This window comes from Mustela nivalis (genome assembly GCF_964662115.1).
Source record: "Mustela nivalis genome assembly, chromosome: 15".
Classification (NCBI taxonomy): Eukaryota; Metazoa; Chordata; class Mammalia; order Carnivora; family Mustelidae; genus Mustela; species Mustela nivalis.
The window spans coordinates 3,699,102-3,724,668 of NC_139034.1; the positions used below are offsets into that span (position 1 = coordinate 3,699,102).

The following is a 25,567-nucleotide window of genomic DNA, read 5'->3' on the forward strand; positions in this document are numbered from 1 at the left end:
TTGCCTAATTTTTATTAAATAGAGACACTGACCTGGGAGTGGTGTTGGGTAAAAAGGAGGCCAGGAGGAAGGACTAAGCCTCTCCCCAAAGACTGGCCAGAAGTCTGCTCTGGCCTCTAATTTGCACACTCCACTCTGTAGACATGTGGTCAGCTAGATGCACCCTTCAGAAGAGGCATTTTTGTGGTGGTGGGGGCAACCTGTTATGGTTGGGTATGCCCTCAGGGAATCTCCTCTTCTCCCCAGATGGCTGACCAAAGCACATCTTCCCAAAACGTATGCTGTTCTTGCTGAGAGGGGTTCTGCAAATTCCAGTTTTCTCTGTGTGGTATGTAAGCAGAGAAAGTTAGGGGGCCCCCCAAAAAAAGACACAGCTTTTGTTTGTTTGTTTGTTTCTTTTTTTCTATAAGAAAAGTCATTTTAGGCACCTCCCAGCACCTTGTGAAAGAATCTAAGAACAAAATAGCCACTGTCAGGCCAAGAGATAACCTAATCATATCAGGGACAATAAAGCAGTGGTAAAACTCCTAGTGCTGATCCAAAAGTGAAGACTGACCTGACACACATTCTTGAGTTATCTTTGCAGGATCTAAACCTCTTTGAGCACTCAGATACTGGACCAACTGGAGCCAGAGACTTGTTGATGTTGGCCCTTGTTGGCTCTCCTGACTTTGACCTGGACTCTTCTCACCTTAAGATGACTTTAGCCCCATTTCCTTGCTGTGTGCCTCGCTGCACAACACCCTTCATGAATATATATGCACCCTTAGCTTAAAGCTTCCCTAGTTTTATTGTTTGAGGAGACACTGCTTTGGGAAAATCCCTGATATTCTCCTTGTGGCAAGTATAACCCTTTGTTTTCCTATTCTTTGGCTTGGTTTTGTCTTTTGGCATGACATCCACCAAGAAGCAAACACAGTTTCAGGTAACAGTTATATTTCTGGTCATGTTTTACTGCCCTTTTTTGGACTGGCATCCTGGCAACTGGCTGCCTGGCCTACCCCTCATCTCCAGTTCCAGTGGTGATCACTGGCTGTACAGCAGGCTACAATGTCTGGCACATGGTAAGTACTTAGTAGGAGCAATTACTATTATTATTAATTGTTATTATTGGAAGTTGACTAAGCTTACAAAATTCTTGAGAATTTTGAAAAGCAAAAGTAAAATTATGTCCTGTTTTTTTTGGAACCTAAAGGAAGAGGTTCTATATTTAAGTATTATCTGTGTCACTTAAGACCCACTGGATATACTTGAATTTGTTCCTTTGGGTAAGAAAATAGTATGTGTTGACTTAAGTTAATGGGTAATTCTAGCAGCTTCACATTCTTACATTTTTAATGACTTGTATGTATTGACAACTTTTTTTTTCTTCAGTGTGTACATGAAGGAGAGTTTTTCTCTTTGGCAGTGTGTGTTGGATTGCTTTGTTTGAGGGACATTCCAGCTAGTGATGTGGAGGAGCATCAAAAAAGAAATAAATGGGTTTATTTTATAACCGAAATAGCTTTGGAGAAACCCTCAAGACATAGATGAGTTTAACTCAAAGACTTTTCTACGAGAAAACAAGCCTTCTGAAATAAGAGGTAATTGTTTAAATTCTCATTCTTCTTCTTCTCTCTACCTAGTCTGATGATGTTGACCAGAAGCTTCTCCCATTGAATTAAATGTCTGAGACAGTCATGTGGGCAAGCTCTCAGTTAATACACAACAAAGAACTGTAGCCACATATTGACACTGTGTAATGAAAGGCTGATGGAAACACATTCTAGTGAGTGGCAGGAAATCGACGACATGAAGCAAAAAAGATATTAAAGAGTTTTTGCATCAGAGATAGTAGAAAATGATGAATTACTCTTTGGAGTTAGGATTTTCAAATAACAGCTTTCTGGACAATTCTCATTCTTCTTGGTGAAATATTCTGCTTTACACTTTTTAAATTTTGGAGGTCAGACTATTTTTTAAGAGCAACAAAGAATATTAAATTGTAAGCATAAGGGGAAAACATTTTAACACAACAAATAGATCTGAAATTTCACTTTCTTAGCATATTAATATTTCCCCCATCTTGTCCTTGTCCATATGTTCATATTACTTGTATATAAATATAATTATGTTTATATTCCACCTTTTTTTTAAAGATTTTATTTATTTATTTGACAGACAGAGATCACAAGTAGGCAGAGACGCAGGCAGAGAGGTGGGGGGGAAGCAGGCTCCCTGCTGAGCAGAGAGCCTGATGCGGGGCAAGGCGTTGTGTGAGAAACACAATTATAGGACAGCCAGTTTCTGCCCTCAGCAAGCTCATCATCTACAGTAGAGGTACCCCACTGTCCTATAATGATGTTTCTCAAATACCATGGTTTCACTCATATGTGGAATTTAAGAAACAAAACAAATGAGCAAAGGAAAGAGAGAGAGAGAAGGAGATAAACCAAGAAACACACTCTTAACTATTGAGAACAAACTGATGGTTACCAGAGGGAAGGTAGGTAGAAGATGGCTGAAATAGGGGATGGGATTAAAGAGTACACTTGTCATGATGAAAAAAATAATGATCATAAAATAAAATGATTAAAAATTATAAAATTAATATGTGCTCATCAAATATTACTTGTTTAAAGTATTAAAAAAAAAAGACTTTTTGATTCATATTGTCAAACTGCTCTCAAAAGAGCACTGTACTGAGTTATTGCCTTATCTGTAGCCCAGGAGCACACATGCCTCACCTTAGGGGAGAACTTCTCCCCTAACTTTACTCAAGTAAATTCAGAATGGTTTGGCAAACCTACTCCCCAAATGTCAACTGCTTTCATTTATGTATCCATCCCCAAACAGAAGACATTGGTGCTATGAATTAGTGAAAGAGTATCATTTCTCATGTCACTTAAGATACATGGGATGAGTGGCACCTGGGTGGCACAGTTGGTTAAGTGTCCAACTCTTGATTTTGGCTTGGTCATGATCTCAGGGTTGTGAGATAGAGCCCTGTGTGGCCATAGAGCCTGCTTGGGATTCTCTCTCTCCCTCTTCCTCTAACTCCTCCTCCACCCATTGCCACTGCCCACTCTCTCTTTCACTCAAAAAAAAAAAAAAAAGATACATGGGATGAGAGGGGTACAAATTAAGTGTCACGGTGTATAGAAGATAATGGAACTGTTCGGGGTTACAGCGAAAGACAGAAGACACTTTATTATCAGAGATGAATAAAAGCAATCACTAAAGAAGGGACCCAACAGGCATGTTAGAAGAATAATGAGTGGTCCACCTTCATTCAAGTGCAAAGTTCATGTGGAAAAATGGTGCTGGAAAAGCCAACAACAGGGTGGAGTTGGATGAGGAAGGATCTCAAAGCTTTATTTAAATGGGAGGCCACAAATTGGCTTTAAATAGGTGAATGACTTCAAAATGGAGCTTTAAAATGTGAATCTCAATTGTTTTGCTCAAGATGGGCTCAACAGGGACCAGTCTGCAGGTGGAGAAGACAATTAAATGGCCAGGATGTGGGTGGCAGAAATAGAAAGGGTTGCCAGGCAGAGGAGTTGGGACAGAAGAATCGATGCAATTTTGACTGAAGAAAAGGGAGAAGTGAATGATTATTCTGAGGTATTGAGTTTGGGAGGGTGAGAGATGCCACAAACTGAAAGAGGACCCATAGGAGGAGTACTCAATTTGAGGTAGTTCCTAAATACAGCTTTGGATATGTTGAGTTTGGGATCCAGCTGAATACTAAAGCTCAAGGGAAAGGTGGGAAGAGACTGGGTTTGATCACAAAGAAATACAGACCTAGAAATGGATGAGTCTCAAAAGGGAAACTTTACAAGGAAAAGAAGAAAGGACAGAAATTTGGGGAATGACTACATTAAAGGGGAATAGAAAGAAGAGACTAGGGCACAACCAGCAGCTTGACAGCCAATGAATACATTGCTGTGGGTGTGGGGTGAAGGTTAGAAAAGATGGGGATGTCTAGGATGTCAGAAGCACAAGGGCAAACGCAGATGTTGTGTTAAAAACACAGACTAGGAACTTGAGAAAGTAAACTTGCCGTCTTCTGAGAATTTTGTTGGTGAAAAGGAGGAGAAATAGGAGGTCAATTTCCCTTTTGAGGCTGTCCTGGAAGTAGGCACTTCAGTTGTTAGAGGGTGATTCATCCTAACTCATATTCCCTATAAAAGAATCCAGGAGGTGGGGCTGGACTTCAGTCCACCATTTCTCAGCTATCGGTGCAGTTTTGTCTTGTGCCTGTCCTCTGGAGAGTTGAAGGTTCCATTGGCTTCCTCTCATCACAACACAGATTCAGTACATGTGAAGAACTGGAAGATTCACCAGATTGAAGAAATGGAATAGGAATTGAGTTTTTAAAAAAAATTCAATGTTAACATCTGAGCCAAAAGAGAAAGGAAGAGAACCCTGTGTTTAACCTCCTTCAACTGGTGGTTTTTATTGGCTAATATCCTGAATCTATTTGTGTCTGGAGATTAGCAGAACTTCCTTTCTCTCCACCCTCATCCTAAACACCAGTCAGTATTGGACATCCTAACTCCAAAATACCACATGTCCCAGAAGTCCAAGCCTGGTGATAGATTCAAAGAATTTCAGAGTTGGAAGGGAACTTATGAGGTTGTAAACTACTGCCTGGAGGCCAAATCCTGGCATGGCCCTTTTGGGTAAATTTGTGTTAGTACACAGCCACACCCAGTGAGCCACATATCATCTATAGATGCTTTCTCGCAACAGTGGCAGAACTGAGTTAGTTCCATCAGTGACAGTCTGGCTCACAAAATCTAAAATATTTACTGTTTAGCTCTTTACAGAAAGTTTGATGAAACCTGGATTATATGGCTGGCTACCTAGGTAGCTGTGCTTTTATTGTGAAGAGACAAACCTTTCTTTTTCAACCTGGGCAAATTGTGATGCTTTTAAAAACATCAGGAATACTTTTTGGAAGTCAGAGTTTTCCATCAAGTAGCTTTGGCTGGATTCCAGATAGTTTCTATTCATTTAGCAATAGAGCTGGACTGGGCACATGGCATAAAAACAATTCTCAGACCTCACTTTTGTTTCTGCTCAATCCCTTGTCTTTTTAACCAGCACAATAAAAGTGCTTCAATAAGCAGGGTCAAGTAGAGAGAAATGTGAAAACGAGATTATAGGCTGTGATTAGAGGCTCCAACGTGTGCTGAATGGCCTTCAATCACATGGTACAAACTAAGGCCACCATTTATTATAAAACAAACTGCCCAGCTCTTAGAGGCATAGAATAGATGACAACTGCATTTTAAAATGTTTTGTGCAAGTAAATGAATAGTCATTTTGGAAAACATGGAAGCAAAGTTTTAAAATAGCTGAAAATGTTTTCAAATGTTCATATTTTTGTGTTCTTGAGGACTTTGGTTATTTTAGTTCTTAAGAAGCATGGAAATGATACTCTTCACTAGTTCATAAGCATCAAGGTCTTCTGTTTTGGGATGGATGCATAAATGAAAGCAGTTGACATTTGGGGAGTCGGTTCCAAACTATGCTGAATTTACTTGAGTAAAGTTAGGGGAGAAGTTCTCCCCTAAGGTGAGGCATGTGTGCTCCTGGGCTACAGATAAGGCAATAACTCAGTACAGTGCTCTTTTGAGAGCAGTTTGACAATATGAATCAAAAAGTCTTTTTTTTAATACTTTAAACAAGTAATATTTGATGAGCACATATTAATTTTATAATTTTTAATCATTTTATTTTATGATCATTATTTTTTTCATCATGACAAGTGTACTCTTTATTTTATTTTATTTTAAAGGTTTTATTTATTTACTTGACAGACAGAGATCACAAGTAGGCAGAGAGGCAGGTAGAGAGAGAGGAGGAAGCAGGCTCCCCGCCGAGCAGAGAGCCCGATACTTGATCCCAGGACCCTGGGATCATGACCTGAGCCGAAAGCAGAGGCTTTAACCCACTGAGCCACCCAGGTGCCCCGACAAGTGTACTCTTTAATCCCATCCCCTATTTCAGCCATCTTCTACCTATCTCCCCTCTGGTAACCATCAGTTTGTTCTCAATAGTTAAGAGTCTGTCTGTTTCTTGGTTTCTCTCCCTCTCTCTCTCTCTCTCTCCTTCCTTTACTCATTTGTTTTGTTTCTTAAATTCCACATATGAATGAAAGCATGGTATTTGTCTTTTTCTGACTGACTTCTCATAGCATTATACTCGCTAGATCGATTCATGTTGTTGCAAATGGCAATATTTTATTCTTTTTGGGGGGTACCTGGGTGACTCAGTTGGTTAAGCATGTGCCTTTGGCTCAGGTCATGATCTCAGGGTCCTGGGATGGAGCTGCCCATAAGGCTCCCAGCTCAGCGGGGAGTCTGCTTCTTGCTCTTCCTCTCTCCCTCTGTTGCATGTGTATACTCTCTCTCATTCTCTCAGATAAATAAAAAAAAAACTTAAAAAAAAAAAGATTTTGTTCTTTTTTTATGGCTGAATAACATTCCATTATATACATACGTCACCTCTTCTTTATCCATACATCTATTGATGGATAGTCAGCTGCTCCCATAATTTGGCTCTTATAGATAATATTGCAACAAACAGTGGGGTGCATGTATCCCTTTGAATTGTTTTTTGTATTTTTTTACGTAAATACACAGTAGTGTGATTACTGGATCGACCATTGGGTAGTTCTATTTTTAATTTTTTGAGGAGGCTCCATACTGTTTTTCAGAGTGACTGCTCAGTTTGCATTCCCACCAACAGTGCGGGAGGGTTCCTTTTTCTCCACATTGTTGCCAACACCTGTTGTTTTTTGTGTTTTTGATTTTACCATTCTGACAGGTATGTTGTGGTATCTCATTGTAGTTTTGATTTGCATTTCCCTGATGATGAGTGATGTTGACCATTTTTCATGTGTCTGTTGGCCATCTGAATGTCTTCTTTGAATTAAAAAGTCATAAGGAAATTTATATCCATCAACCCAGCAATTCCACTTCTCGAATTTTTCTTAAAGAAATAGGGATGTAGAAGATATTTACATATACAATGTATTATTTAAAATAATCAAAAATTGGAAAATAAGTGTCTAACAGTTGAATTTTGCTTAGACAAATTGCCATGCATTTATATGATAGAATGTCATGGAGCCTTTAAAATTAGGATTTTGAAGAAAAGGTATTAGCATGGAGAAATGTTCATAATATATTAAGAAAAAACTATCAATGAGTGTATAGTATGATGCTAATTTTGTACAGGTATACATTTAGAAAATACCATAAAGAAAAAGTGTTAATAAAGTGTATTTCCAGGTAGTGAGATTTTAAATGTCTTTTACATTTTTCTTAATGCTTTGGTGTTTGTACTTTCAGTATAATGTGTAGATTTTTTTCTTTTGGATTTTAGATTTATTGGGATTTTGAATCTATGGATTCATTAACCCTGGCAAATTCTTAGCTGTAATCTTTTGAAATATTGCCTTTGCTCCTTCTCCATTTCTGTTCCTTCTAGTATATTGGTTAGATATATATGAGACCTTCCCTATTTTTCCTGTCTCTGAACCTTCTTTTCATACTTCCCATTTCTTTGAGTCACCATGTAGCATACTGGATAATTTCTTCAGCTATGTAAATATTGTTCAGATCAGCAATTCTTTCTTCAGCTGTGTGTTAAATCTATCTACTGAGTTTTAAATTTCAATTATTATTATTGTATTTTTAATTTCTAGAACTTCTATTTGGTCATTATTTATGATTTCTTATTTTCTGCACATATTTGTATCTTGTCTTTTAGTTCTTTAAAATTGTAAATATAGTTATTTTATATTATGTGTCTGGTAATTATAAAATCTGAAGTCTTTGGAGGTCTATTTCTGCCATCTGTTATGCTTATTTATTGTCACTTACCAAGCCACATTTCTTTGGACATGTAATGAGTTTTATCTGTGGCTGTGTAAGGGTAGATTAAAAAATGAATTCTTTTTTTTTTAAGATTTTTTTTTTTTTTATCAGAGAGAGAGAGGGAGAGAGAGCAAGCACAGGCAGACAGAATGGCAGGCAGAGGCAGAGGGAGAAGCAGGCTCCCCGCCGAGCAAGGAGCCCCATGTGGGACTCGATCCCAGAATGCTGGGATCATGACCTGAGCCGAAGGCAGCTGCTCAACCAACTGAGCCACCCAGGCGTCCCAAAAAATGAATTCTTTTGCTGATGAGAGGGAAAGAAATGATTACTTCTCCTTCAGCTATTCACTCAAGGGTTTCTTTGAGATGTAGAATGAAGATAGATTCCTCTAGAAAGTATTTGCAGGTCTTTTTCCCAGTTTGGAGACACCTTAAACCCAATTCTGTATGAAGAGTTTATGTCAAACTGGCAGTGTGAATTCAGGCTACAAATCTGCATGAGAACTAGCTATGACTACAAGTTATCTGAGGCACCATGCCTCTTATCCACTTAGCACCTGAGATTAAAGCAGGCAAAGTTTCTTGTGGTCCTTGGAGAGGGAGGGATTTCTAATTCTTTTTTTCCTTCTAATTCTTAAGCTGAGTGTGTAGTCTTTTGGGGTGCCAGGTTTTTGGGTACTATTAGATTCCTTGAATGGACTTTAGCCTTAACCCTAGTGCTTCCCACTAGGCCATGGAAACTGAGGCTTAAGTTAATCCTTGACCCCTTTCTTTCTCACCATTTTGCACAGTGAATCTGACAGGATATCATAATGGTTTTAACTTTAATTATAACTAGAATCTTACCACTTCACAGCGCGTCAGCTCTTACCTCTAGTCTGAGCCACTGTCATTTCCAGGCTAGGTTACCCAATCTTCCTGCTTCTACCCTTGCACTCTATCAGTCTCTTCTCAATACAGCAGCAAGAGTGGCCCTTTTATAGGTCAGATCATTTTACTTCTCTGCTCCAAACCCTGAATTTCTCATTTCACTTAGAGCAAAACAAACTTTTTATAATGCTCTATTAGACATCTCAGCTCTCCAACCTCATTAACTACCACTGTCCCCTCACTCATGTTGTTCAAGCCGCATGACCCCTCTGGTGTTTCCTTGGCCATGCAAACTCACTCTTGACTCAGATAATCTCAGCTCCTTTAAGACTTTTCTCAAATGTCACACTTTACAGTGAAGCCTGTTGAATCTGCTAAATATTGTGAACTTTCCCACCCTACTGGACTTCTAATTCCTTTACTCTGCTGTACTTTTTCTTTTTCTTTGCATACACACTTATCAGATTCTAAGTATTGTCATTTTCTCATTTTTTGTGTTTATTTTTTATTATTCACCTTACTAGAATGCAAGCTGCTTCATGAGGGCAAGAATAATTCTTTCCTGAGGAATGCAAACCAAAAACTCTCAATCACATGGTGTGTGCTCAAAATTTACACTATTTGCTTGACTTATTTCGCTAAGCATGATTCGCTCTAGTTCCATCCATGTTGTCGCAAATGGCAAGATTTCATTTCTTTTGATGGCTGCATAGTATTCCATTGTGTATATATACCACATCTTCTTGATCCATTCATCTGTTGATGGACATCTAGGTTCTTTCCATAGTTTGGCTATTGTGGACATTGCTGCTATAAACATTCGGGTGCATGTGCCCCTTTGGATCACTACATTTGTATCTTCTTAATCTCACAAAACAAACTGAGGGTTGCTGGGGGGAGGGGGTTTGGGAGAAGAGGGTGGGATTATGGACATTGGGGAGGGTATGTGCTTTGGTGAGTGCTGTGAAGTGTGTAAACCTGGTGATTCACAGACCTGTACCCCTGGGGATAAAAATATATGTTTATAAAAAATAAAAATTAAAAAAAAAATTTACACTATTTGTGTGGTTTAAGAAAACCTAAGCCAAAAAATAGAACAAGGTGTTCCTGAGTTAGTAATGACCCCAGAACTCAAAACTAGGCCTCAAAGAATTCCAACAGAAAACGTTCTAAAGAACAAAAGCTCAGAAATACATATCACTAAATGCCCAGAACACAAAGAGTGAAACTCAGCAGAATTAAATTACGGAAGCAGCATGAAAACTGAAGATACTGGAATTATCATATGAAAGCATTAAATGACTATTTAAAGAAATAAAAGATTAATATATGGCAATCAAAAAAGACTTATGAGACTAAAAATGAATAAAAAAGAACTTTTAGGACTGAAAATCACAATGATAGAAGTTAAAACTCCGTGGATGGGTTAAATAGCAGATTAGGCACAACTAAAAATGAATGGGAGGAGACTACGCAGAAAGCCATTGACAGAGACAAAGAGATGAGAATAAGACAAGAAATTAAAAAGAAAATGTCTTGATGTAAATTTATTGGAGTTCCAGAAGTAAAGAGGCAATGTTTGAAGAGATAATGGCTAAGAATTTTCCAAAGTCCACAAGGGACAGCAGTCCACACTCAGGAAGCAGAAATACTAAAGGGAAATCCATTCATCATAATAAAAAATGCTGAACACCAAAGAAAAGAGAAAAGTCTCTCTTTTTTAAAAAAAATATATGCAGTGAGAGGTGTTCTTAAAAGCCTCCTTACAAATACAGAGAATGACCTTGTGCTTGTAATTATAATTCGCTTCAAGTGGCATTCACATCCCACTTAGATACACGTAATGGGAAAATTTCCATAACTTCTCTATATAAACACTAAAGAATGGTCTGGTGCTTACCTGCCAAAGTGCACAGTTTCCTCAGAGTGGGTTTCAAGGGGATTCTTGGAGACATGAGGTAAGAAGTTTTCTTAAAAATTTTTTATAGCACAAAAAAAGTGGCTTTTTTTTTTTTTTTTTAAACTGCCTGAAACTGCACTGGGAAGAGAAATCAGTTCTTAGAAATTTTTTTTTTAAGGATTTTACTTATTTATTTGACAGATGGAGATTACAAGTAGGAGAGAGGCAAGCAGAGAGAGAGGGGGAAGCAGACTCCCTGCTGAGCAGAGAGCCCCCGATGTGGGGCTCGATCCCAGGACCCTGGGATCATGACCTGAGCTGAAGGCAGAGGCTTTAACCCACTGAGCCACCCAGGTGCCACCCAAGTTTCTGCCAATGAATGTGTCCTATGTCAGCCGACAGCCAGCAACTGTCAACCTTCTGAGTGGCTCCAGCTGAGATCAAAAAGCTGCCTGGCAGGGTCTTTGCCTGGTTTGGGGATGAGGGTAATGCTGGCTTCATAGAAAGAGTCTGGAAATTTTCCTTCTGCTTCAATTTTTTTGAAACAGCTTCAGGAGAATAGGTGTTATTTCTTCTTTGAAAGTTTGGTAGAATTCCCCAGGTCCTGGGGAATCCATCAGGTCCTGGGCTCTTGTTTTTTGGGAGGTTTTTGATCACTGCTTCAATCTTGTTACTAGATATCGGTCTATTCAGGTTGTCAATTCCTTCCTGGTTCAATTTTGGGAGTTTATAGTTTTCCAGGAATGCATTCATTTCATCTAGGTTGCTTAGCTTATTGGCATATAACTGTTGATAATAACTTCTGATGATTGTTTCTACTTCCTTGGTGTTCGTTGTTATCTTTCCCTTTTCATTCATAATTTTATTAATTTGGGCTTTCTCACTTTTCTTTTGGATTAGTGTGGCCAATGGTTTATCGATCATATTGATTCTTTCAAAAAATCAGCTTCTAGCTTCATTGATACGTTCTACTGTATCTCTGGTTTCTACCTCATTGATCTCAGTTCTAATCTTGATTATTTCCCTTCTTATGTGTGGAGTTGGTTTGATTTGTTGTTGATTCTCCAGTTCTTTAAGGTGTAGAGACAGCTGCTGTGTTCTGGATTTTTCAATTTTTTTGAGGGAGGCTTGGATGGCTATGTATTTCCCCTTTAGGACCGCCTTTGCTGTATCCCATAGGTTTTGGACCAAGTGTCTTCATTCTCATTGGTTTCCATGAATTGTTTCAGTTCTTCTTTGATCTCCTGGTTGATCCAAGCATTCTTAAGCAAGGTGGTCTTTAGCTTCCAGGTGTTTGAGTTCCTTCAGAACTTTTCCTTGTGTTTGAGCTCCAGTTTCAAAGCATTGTGATCTGAGAATATGCAGGGAATAATCTCAGTCTTTTGGTATCAAAATGGATAAAAGAACTCAACATGAGACAGGAATCCATCAGAATCCTAGAGGAGAACATAGGTAGTAATCTCTTCGATATCAGCCACAGCAACTTCTTTCAATATATATCTCCAAAGGCCAAGGAAACAAAAGCGAAGATGAACTTTTGGGACTCCATCAAGATCAAAAGCTTCTGCACGGCAAAGGATACAGTCAACAAAACAAAGAGGCAACCCATGGAATGGGAGAAGATATTTGCAAATGCCAGTAGAGACAAAAGGTTGATATCCAGGATCTATAAAGAACTCCTCAAACTCAACACACACAAAACAGACAATCATATAAAAAAATGGACAGAAGATATGGACACTTCTCCAATGAAGACATACAAATGGCTATCAGACACATGAAAAAATGTTCATCATCACTAGCCATCAGGGAGATTCAAATTAAAACCACACTGAGATACCACCTTATGCCAGTTAGAATGGCCAAAATTAGCGAGACAGGAAACAACATGTGTTGGAGGGAATGTGGAGAAAGGGGAACCCTCTTCCACTGTTGGTGGGAATGCAAGTTGGTGCAGCCACTTTGGAGAACAGTGTGGAGATTCCTCAAGAAATTAAAAATAGAGCTTCCCTATGACCCTGCAATTGCACTACTAGGTATTTACCCCAAAGATACAGATGTAGGGAAAAGAAGGGCCATCTGTACCCCAATGTTTATAGCAGCAATGGCCATGGTCACCAAACTGTGGAAAGAACCAAGATGCCCTTCAACGGATGAATGGATAAGGAAGATGTGATCCATATAGAGTATTATGCCTCCATCAGAAAGGATGAATACTTAACATTTGTAGCAACATGGACGGGACTGGAAGAGATTATGCTGAGTGAAATAAGTCAATCAGAGAGAGTCAATTATCATATGGTTCACTTATTTGTGGAGCATAACAAATAGCATGGAGGACAAGGGGAGTTAGGAGAGGGGAGTTGGGGGTAATTGGAAGGGGAGGTGAACCATGAGAGCCTATGGACTCTGAAAAATAGTCTGAGGGGTTTGAAGGGGCAGGGGGTGGGAGGTTGGGGGAACCAGGTGGCGGGTATTAGAGAGGGCATGGATTGCATGGAGCACTGAGTGTGGTGCAAAAACAATGAAAACTGTTACACTGAAAAAAAAATTATTAAAAAAAGAAAAGATGCCTGGCTTCCTGGCTAACCTGCAGGTGATCATAGTCCTGGCTGACAGCAAAAGTCCAGCCCAGAGAGAGTGAACCCTGCAGTCTTATAAACGAAACAGTTGTTTATGGTTGTATATTGCTGTTAGTTAAGCAGCATTATTGTGGAAATAAATAACTGACACACCCAGGTTCCTAAAAGGTAACTCTGGATTTCCCTTTTCCACTGAAATAACTGCCAAAGATGTATTCCATGGAGTAATGATATTTAAAAAGCATATGAAAAATATGAGATCTATTTGTATATATTTCATGATTCCTCTATTTTCAATAAAAATATTTATCTTCCATGTTAATTTGCCAAGAATTAGGCAGCTCTACTTGAAACCCTCCTTCCCTGTGGGTGGAGATATAAAATTGTACAACCACTTTGGCAAACACTTTACAGTTTCTTTAAAGAGTTAAATGTACACTCACCATACAGCCCAGCCATTGCACTTTTAGAACTAAAAACGATGTCTCCACAAACCATAAAAGACTCAATCTCTAAAAACAGACTGAGGGTTGCTGGGGAGGGGCGACAGGAGTGGGTGGTGGGGATATGGACATTGGGGAGGGTATGTGCTACGATGAGTGCTGTGAAATGTGTAAACCTGGCGATTCACAGACCTGTACCCCTGGGGATAAAAATATGTTATATGTTTATTATAAAAATACGTTAAAATATAAAAAAAATTACAAAGAAAAAAATATGTCTCCATAAAGACTTGTATACAAATGTTCATAATAGTCCCAAACTTGGTTCAAACTGGGTTAAAAATCAGCCATTCATGATGGTTAATTTTATATGTCAACTTGTCTCGGTCACAGTGTGCCCAGATATCTGGTCAAACATTATTCTGGATGTCTCTGTGAGAGTGTTTTTGGATGAGATTAACATTTAAATTGGTAGACTGAGTGAAGCAGATTGCCCTTCCCAATGTGGGTGATCTTTATTCAACCAGTTGAAGCCTTAAATAGAACAAAAAAGCTTACCCTCCTATGAATAAGATAGAATTTTCCTATCTGATAGCCTTTCACTGGCACATTGCTATTTTTTTCTGCCTTTAGACTTGAACCAAAAACATTGGCTCTTCCTGGATCTTGAAGTCTACTGGCCTTGGGACTAGAATTTACACCTTTGGCCCTCTGGGGTCTTCAGCTTACCAACTGCAGATTGGGACTTGTCAGCCTCTATAATCATGTGAGGCAATTCCTTATTTTATAGACATATAAGTATGTGTGTATATATACACACATATATATATTTGTATTTATATTTATATATGTATATTCCCCCTCCCCCCTGGGGAGCCCTAACATACCACCCAAAAGTTCACTAACAGATGAATGAACAAATAATGGAGTTCTCAGGAATAAAAGGAACAAACTCTTGAAATCTACAACAACAGAGATGAATCTTGGAAAAATTATGTTGTATAAAAAAAGACAGAGACAGATTACAGGGAGTTCATACCATATAATTCCATTTATGTGAAATTCTAGAAAAGACTATTCTATGATGTCAAAAAGCATGTCTGTGATTGCCTGAAGTTGGTGGTCAGGAAGAATTGACTAGAAAGAGCACAAGGAGAACCTTTTTGGGTGATGGAAATGTTTTTGAGTATGGTGATACATATTTGGCTTATACATGTGGCAGACAAAAATTGCATCTCAATAAAGTTGAATTTCTTTTTTTTTAAAGTATTTATTTATTTATTTATTTGAGAGAGAGTGAGAAGAGAGCATGAGAGGGGAGAAGGTAAAAGGGAAAAGCAGACTGACCATGGAGCTGGGAGCCTGACACAGGACTTGATCCCGGAACCCTGGGATCATGATCTGAGCCAAAGGCAGTCGCTTAACCAACTGAGCCACCCAGGTGTCCTAAAGTTGAATTTCTAGAAAGAATTATTCATCCCTGGCAAGAGAATAAACTTTTCTGATATGATATTCTTTGATGCTCTAGTCTGTCAGATGAAGTTTAGACAGTGAAGCAGAATCCAAGTTTTCATCCTTTTAGTCATTCACTCATTGGGTCACTGATAAGGGCCTACTATGTGCCAAACCATGGTCCATGGAGATATGGTCCCAGCCCATCTAAAGCATAGAGGGACAATGAGGAGCAATCCTTACTGGGTCCTCTATCCACTTCTAGGCCATAATACCCAAAGTCCCTAACCTCCTAAATGGCTCATTCTAGAGGTGAATAGTAAGTTGGAGGTTGGGCTGGTATTATAACTTGGCATATTGGTGTTCAGTGGGTTACAGCCTCTGCCTTCAGCTCAGGTCATGATCCCAGGGTCCTGGGATTGAGCCCCACTTTGGCCTCTCTGCTCAGCGGGGAGCCTGCTTCTCTCTCTCTGCCTGACTCTCTGCCTACTTGTGATCTCTGTCAAGTAAATAAATAAAAAATCTTAAAAAAAAAAAAACAAACAGAGGCAAATATGAAGAAGTCACCTTTAAGTTACGGACACCCAAAGGGTGTGAGAATGTAAAGAACTAGATAAGGAGATCAGGGCTTCAGACTCCGTAAAGCAGCCCTGCGTTTGGTTTCAAGTGTCAGGAATCCATTTGCAGGGTCTGTGTGAAACGGCTGACTAGACGTGGCTGGAGGCTAAGTCAGGGTCCCACATGCTGAGTGGGGCTGTTGCCCTCAGATATGTCCCTGACCAGGCAGTGGCGTCTGCTGACCTGCCACCGGGGCCAATTTGGGGGTTGAGTGGGGTGGCATCAGCGGTGAAGGCACCTGTGTGAGTGGAGCATGCACAGCAGGCCAACAGAGCAGCCCCAGCTGAGCAGGGAACAGACAACTTTCCAGCAGGCAAGTTTTCTCTTTGGACAGCTGTCACTGTTACACAGACCATTCTGTCTCCCTGAAGTTTTCCCCCATTTGGTGTCAAATAGCTGAGTGTAATCTTACACGCCAGTCCTGCAAATGTGACCGTACATAGGATAGCGATGATTTTTCCTCTTCAGTCAAACAACTCAGCTCCTTCATCAATTTCCTATCTGGTATTCCAGATCTCTCCAGAGTAGTTCTGGCGTTTTCAACACTGACAAAATGTCACCCCTCAGCCTCACTGCTATCTAGGGCAGAAGAGAAGTGGGAGGACCTGCGTTCCTGACTGGGCTGGGGGCTGTTTCCCATCTTCCCATGCATGTCACACTGCTGGCTCACTGGAGTTGGGTCATAGTTTCTCACATGTGCTCCTGCCAGGGGTATCTCTCACTTGTGGAGCTGGATTTTGGACCTAAATACAGGTTCTTACCTTGATCTCTATGTAGATTCACTGAGTTGGATACAGCCCAGCAGTCTGGGATGACAAGATATTGGGGGACTCTGTGTATCCCATTCAGCAAGTTCCTTCTGTCCTATTACCTATGTACTTATCTGTTTAGTGAACACACTTTTTGTATCTTCATCCATTTCATGGTACAAATGTTGAAGAAGGATGGGGCTGGGCATACTACACTTCAGGCAGGGTATGAAAAGTGTCTCTCGGGACACCTGGGTGACTCAGTTGGTTGAGCGTCTGCCTTTGGTTCGGGTCATGATCCTGGGGTCCTGGTATCGAGCCCCACATCGGGCTCCCTGCTCTGTGGAGAGCCTGCTCCTCCCTCTCCTTCTGCCTGCTGCTCTGCCTACTTGTGTTGTCTCTCTCTGTCTGTAAAATAAATAGATAAATAAATAAAAGTTTAAACAATAAACAAAAAATAAATAAAAATAATGAAATAAAGTTTTTTTTTTTTTTTAAGTATCTATCTACTCCCAAACACTGACTCCTTTGATGGGCTGACTAATGGTTCCCCAATCCCCAGAATTTGAGAATATTACCTTAAAAGGAAAAAGGGACCTTGCAGAAGTGACTAAATTAAGGGTCTTGAGATAGGGAGATAGTCATGGATTATCAGAGTGTTCCTAAGTGGAATTATCAGTGTCTTTGTAAGAGGGTGGCAACAGAGAGAAATTTGATAGCTGCAGAGGTGCATGAAGGTGGCGTGTTCATGGACAGGTTGCAGTGAGGCAGCCAGGAGCCAGGGAATCCCACAGCCTTTAGAAGGGGAAGAGACGAGGAGCGCCTGGGTGGCTCAGTCAGTTAAGTGTCTGCTTTTGGCTCAGGTCCTGGTCCCAGAGTCCTGGGATCAAGCCCTGCGGCAGGCTCCCTGCTCTGTGGGGAGGCTGCTTCTCCATCTCCCTCTGCCTGACACTCCCCTTGCTTGTGCTCTCTCTCTTTCTCTCTCTATGTGAAATGAAATGAAATGAATGAATGAATGAAGTGGAAAAGACAAGTGGTGGATTCTCCGCTGGAGCCGCTGGAAGGAACCAGCCTTATCAACAGCTTGACTTCACCTCAATGAATTTGGTCTTAGACCTCTGGCCTCCAGAACAGAGTAAAGAGAAATCTGTGTTGTTTTAAGCCACTAAATTTGTGGTAATATGTCACAGCAGTCCCAGGAGGCGAATACACTCACTTTGGCTACTCAGTGACAGTCTCCCAGGCATGCAGGTGTGTGTGGTCCTGGTCTTTGACTAGTCCACCAGCATGTCTTGCGGCAGCTGGTCCCAAACTGGCTGAAATTCAAGGGCAGTCTTACTTCTTGCTTCTGCCTTTTCACACTTGATGAAGAACCACAGATGGCTGTGGCTGCTTCCATCGCTTGGTATTCCCTTGTCCCTGGTCTCTCAGACCTCTCTCAGTCCTCTAATCTTCATGATTAGAAATTATTTAGAATTAAATTTAGAGATGATAAATAAATCAAACTTAAGATTAAGTACTTTGGTGTCAATCTTAGGGTTTGTATTCATTGAGTATATATACATATGTATGAATATATACATACACATATTTTCTCTTAGATCAACTTTGTTGGCATGTAAGTAATATACAGTAAAATGAGCCTGTTTTAAGGGTGTAGTTTAATGAATTTTGAAAAATATATTTGTGTAACCACCACCACAGTTAAAATGGAGAACATTTCATTCCGCCAGAAAGTTTCCATACATCTCTTGCAGTCAGGCCTTTCTAAACCCTGATCTTAGACAATTACTGATCTACTTCTGTCAGCACAACATACTGGTATATTGGGTATTTAATATGTTTGTAATCTTTAGGACAAGCTGGCATATTAGGGAATCTGACAAAATTGGCTTGTGATTTCTTTTCTTTCTTTCTTTCTTTTTTTTTTTAACCACATATTGGTTTTTTAATATCACTACATGCAATCTAAAACCAGGTCCAAAGAATTATTCAAACAAACATGACATAGTATGTAAAAGTTAGAAGAGCTCACTGTGGTTGTAAATCAAAATAAAACCTTGCTTCTGGAGATAATAACTAAGACTAGAGGTGATCATTAACATTTTTATAATAGTTTCAGCCTGACATGGGGAGAAACAGTAAAAGTAAACACAAATAACGAGTATTAAATTATATTTTTGGAGATCTCTTTTGTCTTGGCTGCCAGGAAGCTTAGAAATAAGTATTAGCACTCATTCTCAGTGAATGTATTTGGCTTGTGATTTCTATGTGAAACACATAATAATTATAGACTCATAATTGTTTTAAGATTTTATTTATTTATCTGAGAGAGGGAGAGCTAGAGAGAGAGCACAAGCAGTGGGGGAGAGGCAGAGGGAGGGGAAGAGGCTGACTTCCCTGCTGAGCAGGGAGCCTGATGTGGGGCTCATTCCCAGGACCCTGCGATCATGACCTGAGCCCAAGGCGGAAGCTTAACCGACTGAGCCACCAGGTGTCCCTAGACTCATTTTTAAGTTAAAAAGTTTAAGAGCATTTGACTGTGTGAATGATATTGGAATATACACAAGAATTTTGAAGTTCCTATATTTATTACTTTCACTTATTCAATTTTTGAAGAGTTACTTGAGGTTGTAAAGTTTTGTGAGTTCAAGGTATAGGTTGAGCCATTCAGGTATTTGAAAGAGTTAAGAATGAAACAAGTATATTAAATTTATAAATGCAGTTCAAAATGTTGAGAAGAGTTAAATGATTGTAAGAGTTTAATTGGTTTAACTAATTAATTGGTTCACCTAAGGTGATTATTCTTATTTTATTTAAAGTTTACCAGATTTATACATAGTATAACAAGATTTGTACAATGAACATCAAGGCTAAAGGAAAACAAGGTTTTGAATTTGAACTTTATTTTTTTAACTTGAACTTTAATAATGAAATATCAATTTGGAATTTAAGTAGTTGTAAAGTCCTTTCTGTGCATTAAAGTCTCCCTTGCTCATGACAACACACACAAACAAACCCAAACACACATACACTCAGTCTTCCTCCTCTAGTTTGTACAGTGCTGGACACCCTCACACACTGGATCATGAATCCTTGATTATAGGCCTTCGGGTTTCTTTCACAGAGCAGTAGCTCCTGCAGACCGTGGAAGTGGGGATGGGGGTTTGGGGGTGAAGGAGCTTGCCTCCTTGATGACATCATTAGTGTGATAACAGGTGGGTCTCAAAGTTAAACTTTGAGTGAACATTGGAAGGGAAACCTTCATACTTGTGTTTAGATCTCTGATATTAGTACTGGATTTTTAAAAAAATATTTATTTATTTATTTGTTTGAGAGAGAGGAAGAGAGAAGGGGGAGGAGTAGAGGGAGAGGGAGAAGCCGACTCCCTGCTGAGCAGAGGGGCTGAGTGGGACTCGATCCCAGGATCCTGAGGTCATGACCTCAGCCAAAGGCAGCCACCTAACCGATTGAGCCACCCAGGTGATGTGGTGCTGGATTTTCCTTAAGAGAAGAAAAAAAATTCTTCCTTTCCAGACCCCATTGCTTTCTCTCAGAACGTTCTGTTCCTGGTTCGTGGCATGGTACACTAATTCTCCTACCAGCTGATGGATGCCCTAGGGGAGGTAACGGTTTTCACAGCACCTTTGAGCAAGAGAAACAGAAGTTCAACCTGTTTCCTATGGCCCCATCCTTGCCATAGCTCCCATCTCTGCAAATGGTGTGCAAAGAGATTTGGTTTTGTATCTGCCTCTCACTCTGTCTGGCTCAGGTCCTAAATATTGTAAGAACAAACGTGAAAGTGCAAGGAGGGAGAACAGAGTCCACACTTGGTTCAGGCAGAGTCTTGTCTCTGCGGCCTCCGAGTCAAACACTCTCGCACACTGAGGCACACATGCGCACACACATTTAGATAAATGCTAAAATGCAGATGGGGGATAATGTGCTCTCTGAATGTCTTTTGAGGATCTTGGAAATACAATTCTTAACTCAGGGATGTTTTTAAGACCATTCTTTCTTCTGTGCAGGGGACCCTGCTGCACGTGTTTTGATAATCATTATCCCATTTGTCCCGCCGCAGACACGGTAAGCTAGGGATGATGAGTTGCAAGGTTGGAGCCCTGGGATTCAGGGGGCTGTGCTCTCATTCTGCCCTCTTCGGTGGCATTTGTTTCCTGTCCACCCTTGTCCTGGCTGCCTGCCTGCCTCCTGTCCATGTGGGATGTGGTAGGGAGGAAGAGTTTCCTAAAGGTTTATTATAAAAATGTATATACTTCTTCTGAGCTCTTTCAAGACAGGACTGCCTTTTGAGGATGATTTTTTCTCGTTTGGTTTGTTTTACACTTTCAGGGAAAATCAGAATGAAGAACAGCTCATATTCTACAAAAAGGTATCTGGTTTCTATATTTGGAAACGTGTCCAGTGGAAGCTCTTGGAGGCTACATAACTGGGGAGGGCAACGAGGGCCCCCTTGCCCACATTATGGACGACACGCCCTGCAGTTCCATGGGGAAACATAACATGTCTAGGTTTATGTTTGACTGCATCAGACACACATTAATCCTGCACACAGACGGGTAAGAGTCACTTTTCCCGGGAAAGTGGTGTCTATAACCTTCATTGAGGGACTGTTTAGACCTATTAGAACCCAAAAGACTGTCTTGCAGAAGTTGCAAGTTTTGATCCAATAGCTTGGATGTGTTTGGCTCCCATGGTGTGCAGCAACGGAGGCATTCTTATTCATCCATTCAATATTTAGCACATATTTATGGACAACTTAATTAAAACTCTAAGTCATTTAAAAAACTACAAACTCTTTTGTTTTTCTCACCGAAAAGTTAATGAAAACTCATTAAGTGGCTCAAAGATTCCAAATCAGGGACCATAGTAGGGTTCTGGGCAGGTTCAGAGCTTACCCAGCTGACTTCTTTTTACTACCCGCAACTCCACAAGAAGGCTTTGAGCCAATTGTGACAGGATACGGCCAGCTGCATTAGTCACCTTAGGGACCTGCTTCCTTCTGCGGTTTTCCTTCCTTCTTCCTCCCATGGTCTCCCTCATTTCCATAAGGAATAATTTTAGAGTGAATAATGACGACGGAAAAAGGGTGGGCAGAGATGATGTTGAAAAGAAAAAAGAAACTTCTGGAATGAAGAAATGATCTGTTTCCTGCTCTGGGTGTGTTCCCTAAGTGTGTTTAAATGCATGGGTTGTATTATATACTCGGGTGTTGTGTCCTGTATGTGTATATCTTAGTTCAATTTAAAACATTTTTTAGTTTTTGGAAAAAAAAATATATAAATTCGAATTCTAATTATGGCAAAATACACATAACATAACATTTATCATCTTAACCATTTTTCAGTCAATCCTATTAAATACATTCAAATTGCTGTGTCCTGTAGCTACCATCCATCTCCAGAACTTTGTCACCTTCTCCAACTGCACAACTCCCCCTTTTCTCTCCCTAACATGCTGTCTCCATGATGTTATCTATTCTAGGTAGAGGAAATAAGTGGAATCATCAAGAATTTGTCCTTCTGTGACTGGCATATTCACTTAGCATAACGTCCTCAAGTTTCATCCATGTTGTAGCCTGTGACAGGACTTCCTTTCTTTTTAGGGTTGAATAATATTCCACTATGTATAGAACTGCCTTGGTTTAAAATAAATTTTATAAGTACAACTGTGTAGGCCTCAGGAAATTTTGCTCAGGGTTACTTTCATGCATTTTCGCTGAGGCTTTACGGAGTGCTACTATAGGTCAGGCACTATGCACAGTATGATCTATCCATTCCCACTTGTTCCTCGCAAACTTATTTTCATTTTTCAGATGCAAAAACCCATCCACAAAGTCATAGGTTAAATAACTTCCCTGAGATCCCATGGTTGCAAAGGAGCAGTGCAGAGTTCTGACCCTTGTCTGTGACCTTGGAGGCGGCTGGGCCTGGAGTATGGGACAGTGTACCCTACAGGACCATAAACAGGAAGTTTATGTGTCCCCAGTGAGAGGACGCTTGCTAAGGGGCATGTCCCTTATAAAGCATCACGGAAGTCCAAACGTTCCAAGAGCACTGACGGACGATCTGCCAGCCTGGCTTCCATAGTGGGGAATGAAGCCCTCGGGTGTGCGCTCCGGTGCTGGCCGCGCTGGGCCGGCAGAGTCGTGTTCGGGTCTCCGTGGCCTCCGGCAGCAGGGCGCGGGACTGGCTGTGCAGCGGCTGCCACTACGCGCTGCACGTCTGCAGAAGCCCGCCCGACAATGGCCTGGGGACAGCGACCGCCCCAACCCCACTCTGCTCGCCCCGCCCCGTCGTCGCCCTCCCGGGGGTCTCCGGGGTACTGTCGCCGCCTCCCCTCCCTTCTCCTCGAGGGCGCTGCCGTCTGGTCGGGGGCTGTGGGTTCGGGCCACCATCCCGGGGGCCGCCACGCGGTGGCCCTGCACCCGAGGGCGCAGCCTCTTGCCAAAACCTCCGTCAGAATAGGCTTTGGCCCTTATGGTCGGAAATGGGAGGAATTTTCACCATTTCGTGTTTGGTGGGGTTGAATTTTGCATGCTGCGTTACCTTAGAGCCTTCGAAACAGCCAGGCGGGTCTCTTTTTCTTACACCGCGTCCCTGGAAATCATCCGGCAAATTGATGTGCGGATTTGCGAAAGCAGTAACAGCGAAAGTGCGGATTGCGTTTCTATTAAGGAGTCGGATACGTTACAGGTATTGCCAAGTGTCGTAAAAGCAAAGATGACAACTACACAATCATTTGCAATTATATACAGAAAAGTCGTCGCTGAGAACGATAAACTCCAGCCTCCAGAGACAAAGGGATCTCTCAGTTCTTGGAAGCCCGGTACCGCTTAGCAGGATCGTGCACGAAGGAGGAGTTAAGGGGACAAGACAAGGTTAACGTGCACATTATTTCCTCTGGAGAACATACAGCAAGAGGTAGTAGCAATGCTACGGGGAACCCTTAGAAGAGGCTACTTGAAGATTCTAAGTATCTGTGAAAAGACAGAACAGCCGCTGCAGAAATTTCTCAAACTTCTTTTGTAGGAAAGGTTTTTTAAAAATATATTTTATTTATTTGACAGACAGACAGCACAAGTAGGCAGAGAGGTAGGCAGAGAGAGAGGAGGAAGCAGGCTCCCTGCCAAGCAGAGAGCCTCATGAGGGGCTCGATCCCAGGACCCTGGGACCAGGACCCTGGGACCAGGACCTGAGCTGAATGCAAAGGCTTAACCCACTGAGCCACCCAGGCGCCCCTGTAGGAAAGTTTTTGCTCCTTATTCTATCTAGATGAAAAGTTTTACTTTGAAAGCCTGCTCAAGGATTATATCGATTAAAAACAACCAACTGCAGAGCTGGTGATTTACATTTAAGGCCACTTTTTATTAGCTTATAAAATGCTTATTTTCAGTTACAATTTAGTTGAGGAAAGATTCTATTATAACAAAAAATAAAGTTTTAGTAAGAGTCTTGCAAATATTATGATCTAAATTACACTTACATACCAAACGTCTTCAAATATAATACTAGAAACAGTTCACTGCTCTTAGTGTTATTTGAATTTCTAGCTGACCATAAAAAGTTTTGCTAGGACCTTCTATAAGGCAAAGAGAAAAAAAATATCTTGGGCAATAAGAAAACTTAGAATGCATAAACTTCAGCTCTGCAGTGTAATGATATACAATTACAATGAGAAATACATTTTCAGACTTTAATGTACAATGCCTTCCTGTTAGAGGGTATTTAAAAGTTATTTAGAGAATATTCTGAACTCCATGGAGGTGGGGGGTGGAGCAGTGGCAGGAATCTACTGATCTTTACAAAAACATTTATCTTTTTAAATCATGCAATACTTTGTAAAAGAATTTATTTGGTGGAGAGCCACAAATCAATGTTACAAATACCAAAAGAAAGGTTCAAAAGAAAAATATTCAGCAAACGGACTTTTTTTTTAAAAGATTTTATTTATTTATTTGACAGAGAGAGATCACAAGTAGACAGGCAGGCAGAGAGAGAGAGGGAAGCAAGCTCCCCGCTGAGCAGAGAGCCTGATGCGGGACTCCATCTCAGGACCCCAAGATCATGACAGGAGCCGAAGGCAGCAGCTCAACCCTCTGAGCCCACTCAGGTGCCCGCAAACATACTTTTTTAAAAAAATCCTAAAGAAAGTGTTGGTAGGGGAAAAAAAACCCTATATTGAAAAGAGACTTAAATCTCATGAATTTAATCTTTTTAAAGAATGTTTGAATTCTATTTATAGTTCTAATTCCAGGTGTTCTTGTATAGGAAAACTATGATCTAGCCATTTAACAAAAATGGAAAGTCAGGATGGGTCAGAAATATTCTGGCTGGTTCTTTTCCCCTTTCTATTTTCTTTTGAAACTTAAGGTATCTTTTCTGTTAATTTCATGGGAAAAATAATTCTTTAAAATATAGTTTAAAAAGGAGAAAGTGAATGATTAAGAAATGTCTTGGAATTTTAATAAATGAATCTGAAGATGGATTAGTAATGCTTGACATTTTATCATTATCATGGATTATGTAGTACCAACAGGGTAATTGAGCTTCTGCAAATACAGATGCAAGAGAGTAATTGTCTTGCATGCTGCAGATTAAAACATAATATGAATAAATAAATTAGAGCATCTGAGTATTAAAAGAAACTTATGGAATTAAAATTTTTTCCATTAAATCAAGATAACAATAATTTCAGTGAGATTTTAAAATAATTATCAGGCTAAAGAAAAAACATATCTAGAATCCTGACCATAGGGAGAGATGATGTTTACTTTTGTTGCACATCCTAATGCTTTCAGTGACTGGCTAAATAGAGAGCATCCTTTCACACTCCCACATCCCCGTGAGGGAGAAGGACCCTAGACTTCAGAGTCTCAAATAGCAACACAGTGGGACACCTGCTTTCATTTTTGACATGAATTGAAATCAGAACACTGCTCTGAAAAAATACTATGGGCACTGTTTTATCACAGAATATTACTTCTTTATAAATGAGTGGTTTTCAAGGAGGTGAATCAAATTTCACACTCCTACTCATGCACGACACGGGCCAGCTAGACTATG

General features: G+C 40.4%; 1 protein-coding gene across 2 annotated transcripts; it reads left to right on the top strand.

Annotated features, from left to right (window-relative positions):
• The first annotated feature begins 672 nt into the window (after positions 1 to 672).
• On the top strand, positions 673 to 24,989 carry LOC309849278 (uncharacterized protein). 2 transcript variants are annotated; one of them, XM_082701672.1, is made up of 5 exons: positions 673 to 1,064; positions 1,375 to 1,583; positions 20,513 to 20,570; positions 20,835 to 21,061; positions 22,318 to 24,989. In XM_082701672.1, the coding sequence occupies exon 5, from the start codon at positions 22,598 to 22,600 to the stop codon at positions 22,967 to 22,969; it is 372 nt and encodes a 123-aa protein (XP_082557798.1). In that variant the 5' UTR covers positions 673 to 1,064; positions 1,375 to 1,583; positions 20,513 to 20,570; positions 20,835 to 21,061; positions 22,318 to 22,597; the 3' UTR covers positions 22,970 to 24,989. The 2 variants fall into 2 exon arrangements, with proteins under 2 accessions (XP_082557798.1, XP_082557799.1); XM_082701673.1 differs by lacking the exons at positions 673 to 1,064; positions 1,375 to 1,583 and adding an exon at positions 13,895 to 14,431.
• Positions 24,990 to 25,567: the final 578 nt, after the last annotated feature.